Source organism: Hibiscus syriacus, unplaced genomic scaffold, assembly GCF_006381635.1.
Source record: "Hibiscus syriacus cultivar Baekdansim isolate YM2019G1 unplaced genomic scaffold, ASM638163v2 tig00110330_pilon, whole genome shotgun sequence".
NCBI lineage: Eukaryota > Viridiplantae > Streptophyta > Magnoliopsida > Malvales > Malvaceae > Hibiscus > Hibiscus syriacus.
Genome location: NW_024062686.1, coordinates 799,705 through 806,008, shown reverse-complemented (window position 1 = coordinate 806,008; position 6,304 = coordinate 799,705). Strand labels below are relative to the sequence as shown.

Here is a 6,304-nt window from a genome sequence, read left to right as displayed (position 1 = left end):
GGATCGTTGGGGTTTATAATTTTCTGCTCCCACGTGTTTCTTCTGTTGCCAATGCACAGTTGCATATAAATACTAAATAAAAAACTGAATTATACTCAATAAAATGTAAATATAAAATCTTAAAATTAGTACCAAAATAACTTAAATAGTTTGGTGGTATGTAATTCTTCAATTTGTCTTAATTGAGTTTAGAAGTAGCAATTTGATCGATTCATCAATTGTAATTCATACCTAAAAGTTACATTACCAAATGGGAGCTGTAGCATTCAAGATAGTATGAATGGATTAAAAACAGACATTAAAGGTCAAAAGAAAATGAAGTAAATTAAAAGAAAAAATATGCAAAATTAGTCTAATATTGTAGCCGAACTAATTATTTAGTTTAATACGGTAACATATATTTTATTTTGAGAATTACGACAATTGTTATAGTAACTTAGAACTCGTCACGTGAGTATGAGGAGTTCTATTAGAACATATTTTTTATTGAAACTTGTCTATCCGATTAGGATTGTAAACGAGCCTAGTCGAGCTCGAGTATTGTTGAGCTCGACTCGAAAACTCTGAAATGGAACTCGACTTGACTTGAAACTATCGAGCCTAAAATTTTTAAGCTCGACTCAAACTCGAAATCATGAACTGAAGCTCATAAAAGCTCGAAAAGAAAAAAAAATCTTAAACTTAACTCGATTAAAGACTCAAACTCGAACATGAACCTTAAATACATGAAAACCTTATATTGTATTTTTTTTTTAAAAATATACACATAAATGTTAATATTATTAATAATTTTAAAAAACAAAATCTTAATATATTATATTTTTTAGATGTTCACGAGCTTTTCGAGTCGAGTATCAAGTAGTTAATTTCAACTCGTTAAGAACTCGAGTCGAGCATGAGCTCAAATTTAGTACATTCGAGTCGAGTATTTATCGAGGTTTGACTGAGTCGATCTCGAGTAGTTCGTGACATGTCTTGTCTCATTTATAGCTCTAACTCCGATATGACAAAATTCTAATAAAAAATTATATATATATTTTTGAAACTTATCACATCGATGTAATGAATTTGAATAAAAAAATATTTTTTGGACAAACTCGTCATGTGAGCTTTATACGTTTGTTCCACATGTAAGTGGGTAATGAAGCAATTATAAAAACTGCTACCCATTTCTATGGTTCATGCTTGCCCCCATTATGCACATTCCCACTTTTTTGGACGGGATATGGGTTGGTTTTAGGTGGATTTTGATGATCAAACCACATTGTAAAATATGAGGATATCCAAGGTCCCTAAGCACCAACACAACACATTTCAAAGCATTTAATTTGAGAGCTTTTGGAAATTTACTCCATCTAAGTGAGGTTTTGAGTACTTAGAAGATCCTTGGCGGTTCTAGTTTTTGTGAAGCCAAGTTCGAAGTGCTAGACGGTGGTTTATGGTGGTTCACGATGGTCGACGGTGGTCCTACGTAATTGGCGGTGATGCATTCAATTCCCGTATTTTGACATATGATGTAAGCAATGACTGGAGGTATTTATAATGATCTCTTTTCCGCTGCATTTATGATCAATGTGTGAAAGCATGTCTTACATTTGGTATCCGAGCATGATTAAATCTTTATCTTGCCTGATTTTTGGAAGTTTGCATGTTTCTCGAATTTTTGATGCCATGATTTTAAATTTTGAGAAAATTTGTGTTGCAAATTTGTTGCTAAAATCGTTGGATTTTATTAAGGAAATATTTCTAAAATTAATTATGTTGAAATAATTTTATAAAAAGTTTCGAAATATTATATGATTTTATGTGCCTAAATTATGATTAAATGTATGTGAATTATATGGTTATTTATAACATACATTAGGTGCATGAAACTTCAGTATTATTGGATAAAATATTTAACAATAAAACCTTATATTATATGTCTAGAGATCTAAATAATTTTATTTAATTAAAGATTTAGGCACACCAACTTTGGTTAAATAAAATTATTTATTATGGTAATGATCTCATTAAGACTATAGACATAAGATGTTGCATGATGAATTAGCAACACTTTTGAATAAAGTTTAGAGTTAACGTCTGGCTAAGTAATTTACATAATTTTATTAGTTAAAGACTAGCCGCAACATCTTTAGTTAAATAAAATTACTAAAGTTAAAAATCACATACATAAAGCTTAGATGTTGAATCCTATTGTATAATTTATTAAGGTAAATTTATTAGATGCCTTGCATAGTTACCCGCATGAATTATGACACAAAACATGAAAAGAAAATGTCATGGAAAGCTTGAATGAACAACACAAACAATACAAAACACAAAACATGACATAAAAAATACAATATGACAAAACGAACAACAATTCCAAACCTAAGATGCGCATTGTCCTCAATGCATGCAAAAGAAATAAGATAAATAAATAAATAAATAAAATATGAGAAAAAATATAGCAATACTCCCCTATTTGGGCATTCTTGGACTTGTGCTGCTAATGGAAGGGATATCATCACTCATTCAGAATAGTGACAGTTGTTGTGCAACATCATCTAGGAAAAACTGATGAAGCAGCAGATAATGTCGTGGCATTTCCTACATAGAAAAAAAAGAAATAAAATGACAAGAAAAATGCAAACTAAGATAATGTCAAAATTGACTTATTGAAAGCATGTAAAAAAACTATTTCACATAGTGAAATTGAAGTTCGTGGTAACTTTGCCTGGATCCCAATAAAATGATTCTCTTTTATGTTTTCCGATGGTTGCTATGGCATCATCATAATTCTCTAGGGCCCTTGTGCTTGTAGGATCATAACATTGTTCACAACAAAAATCTTTTTTGTTGGAATCAGTCATGAAGCATACTTCTTCATTGAAACCATAGAGATGCTGCAACTTCACATTGTGAATTATCATATGAGAACCTTCATTGCTAAAGCCTTATGAAACCTTCGCTGATGGTGTGCTTTTTTGCACTATGGTAGTATTTACAGTTTTACTTAAGTACTTATGTTGCCACTTTGTAGTCGACATAAGTAGTGCAACATCGTTGTTGATGCTAGGATTAATGTGGAAGCTTTGGTTCCCCTCATTTTTCTTGGTCTCTTTATGATTTGGCTTATATGAATCTTATGTTTCCACAATAATATTAAATAGCTCTTCAACGCTCCCACATTCATCTAATTGCTTTTGTACTATTGCTTCGACAATGTCAACATCATGACATTCTTCTTCATCATCGCATTGTAGTGGGTTGAGCACATTGAATGTAATTTGTTGGTCGTTGAGGCGTAATGTGAGTTATCCTTTTTCGACATCAATCAATGTTCGCCCAGCACCAAGGAATGACATTCCTAGTATTATGGGTACTTTTTTGTCGACTTCACAGTCTAAGACAATAAAGTCCACTGGATAGATAAATTTATCCACTCGTACTAGTACATTATCAATCTTGCCTTCAGGATATACAATAGATCGATCAACAAGTTGAAGTGTATTTGTTGTGGGTTGTGCCTTTCCAATTCCAAGTTTCCTAAAAATAGAGTAAGGCATTAAGTTAACGCTGGAGCCTAAATAACATAAAGCTCTACCCATGTATTGATTGCTAATAGTAAAAAGAATAGTCAAACTCCATAATTCCTTTAACTTTTGGGGAAATTTGCTCATGAAAATGGTGTTACACCCTTCGGTGAGTGTAATGGTCTCAAACTCACCAATCATATATTTCTTGGAAATCATATCTTTCATAAATTTGACGTAGTTTGTTGTTTGCTCCAATGCTTCCAGGAATGGTATGTTAACGCGTAATTGCTGCAACACTTCAATTAATTTTCTAAATTGCGAGTCTTCCTTGCTTTTCTGGAATCTTTAGGGAAATGGAGGATGAGGTCTTGGATTCTACTATGGCATTTGTGTTGGAGAGACATCTAGTAGTATGGTAAGCATTGTTGCGGGCGATGATCCAGAGTTACTGCACTGTCCTACTTTGCTTGCTGTGGCATTGTCAGTGGGTGTTTTAAGATCAACTTCCTTGCTCTTATCCTTGTTATACTTTATAGACTCTTCATAAATTGTCTACTTTGGGTCCTTAACTAATTTACCAATACGGAGACCACTTCAAGTTGTAATGGCCTTGCAATGCTCATTGCATTTAGCTTTCCCATGTGGCTTTGGGTTCTTAGTGTTGTTGGGCAGTGTTCCTTGCTGTCTATTATTCAAAGCATTTTCCAATTGGCCAACTTGATTCTCTAAAGCCCTTAGTGATGTTGATTGACTTGCCATGTACTCCTTTATTAAGGCTTTAAGAGATGAAAGATGAGTGGTTTGTTTTGAAGATTGTCCTTGACAATTCTGTCGTGGTTGTGCAGCTTGTTGTTGTGTCTGATGCTGAGGCATCTGCTATTGTTGATTGTACTACTGTGTTTGGTTGTATTGTTGTTGTTGATTATAGTAGTGTTGCTGCTATAGATCATCTTTTGATTTTAAGATAGACGGGGATGGTTGTAGAAGTTAGCATTGTATACATTCCCATAGGTATTTGCGTTGTCATTTATGTTGTAATTTCTCACAAAATAGGCAATTTATGTTGTAATTAACAAAAGATGAAGATTTTACCCCATACATACCCATTGGTTTGTGCAGCTTCTTAACCATGTCTGTTAATGCTGTGATTTGGGAATCCATAGACTTGAAAGCATCAGAATTCACCGCTACAGTATTGCGTTTGCGAAACATGTTTGTAACACACTTAACCCATATACGTACCCGAATATGAGTGTTTAGAAGATCCTTGACGGTTCTAACTTTTGTGCAGCCAAGTTCGAAGTACTCAACGGTGGTTTGTGGTGGTTGGCAATGATCCGACGTAATTGACGGTGGTGCATTCAATTCCCGGATTTCGACATACGGTGTAGGCAATAGCTGGAGGTATTTATAACGATCTCTTTTCCGCTGCATTTATGCTCAATGTGTGAATGCGTGTCTTGCACTTCATTGTAGTTTTTACCGTAGATCTCAAATTAATTTTAGAGATGATAATGAATCAATTTGTTTATCCGTTTGACCTATTGAATCAATTTTACCGAAAAATCAAGATTCAAAGTATGACTCGAGCTCATTAAAAAGGAATTAATGTTAGATAATTAATTTATCTAGGAATTAATGCTAACAGTGGTGGCATTTTTCATAAACTTTTAATAATAAATCATTTAATTTGAAAGTACATTCATAAAAAAATCACATTAAAAAAGTGCACGTAAGACTTACACAACCTGACACACCAAAATACAGGCTGGCAGCCCATGCTCACTGTTCCCACAAAAATGTTTATTCCCACCTTAGGTCAAAATCCTACGTGGCAACATGGTTCAATTTCCTCGGCCCTTTGTTTCTCTCCTCTATTTAAACTCCCCCGACTCCCCTTTCCCCTTCACCAACGACCGAGTTTCCGTTCAAAAAAGAAAAAGAAAAAACAAGGCATTATTAAAATCTAGGATTCGAAAATGGGTATTTGTAGTTCGTGCAATTCAACTCATGAAGCAACGGCTAAGCTGATTCTTCTGGACGGAAGTTTACAAGAGTTTCCTTATGCCGTTAAGGTTTCTTATGTACTGCAAAGGAACCCCATGTGTTTCATCTGCAACTCAGATGAAATGGACTTCGACGACGTCGCATCGGCCATCGGGGAAGACGAGGAGCTTCAACCCGGTCAACTTTACTTCGCCTTGCCGCTGAGTTGGCTTAAACATCCTTTACAAGCCCAAGAGATGGCCGCATTGGCTGTCAAAGCTAGCTCCGCTTTGATCAAAGCTGGTGGGGGTAAAAGATCCGGATCTAGACATAAAACTATTATTCCTTTTGATTTTCCCGATGAGTCTCCTCGTCGGAAAGTTTCCTCCACCGTCGGTGGTAGTGGTGCTGAGAAGAGAGGGAGAGGTAGGAGAGGGAGGAGAAAGTTTAAGGCTATGTTGAGTGCTATTCCTGAATAGGGAAATAAGGATGGTATATTTGTAAATATAATTATATTGAGTTTATTTTTGTCAAATCACCGGTGGAAATAGAGGTGGTTGACCATCGTTCTTATACGAATTGGAATTGCTTAAACTCACGATTCGCCTTTCTTCACAGCTTTAGGTTGCCCGTGCGAGGGTTGTATTACAATTTTACCCTATTTGAGTGCAAATTAATACGATAAATTTGGATTAGTGCATCACGTCCAATCATACAATTTATACAAATGAATTAAGTGTTTTGTATTTAAATTATCAAATTTTGGTTTATTTTAATATTTAAATTTTTTATTTTTT

The 6,304-nt window shown here is 34.5% G+C and overlaps 1 protein-coding gene across 1 annotated transcript; it reads left to right on the top strand.

The window, feature by feature from the left end:
• Positions 1–5,463: 5,463 nt before the first annotated feature.
• Positions 5,464–6,073, top strand: LOC120119019. Its single transcript, XM_039138933.1, has one exon. It carries the CDS (start codon positions 5,501–5,503, stop codon positions 5,984–5,986), a length of 486 nt encoding a protein of 161 aa, XP_038994864.1. The 5' UTR covers positions 5,464–5,500; the 3' UTR covers positions 5,987–6,073.
• The last annotated feature ends 231 nt before the right edge of the window (positions 6,074–6,304 follow it).

Bases quoted from the DNA above. Each gene is read 5' to 3' on its own strand.
- LOC120119019 (XM_039138933.1), top strand. From the start codon at position 5,501: ATGGGTATTTGTAGTTCGTGCAATTCAACTCATGAAGCAACGGCTAAG.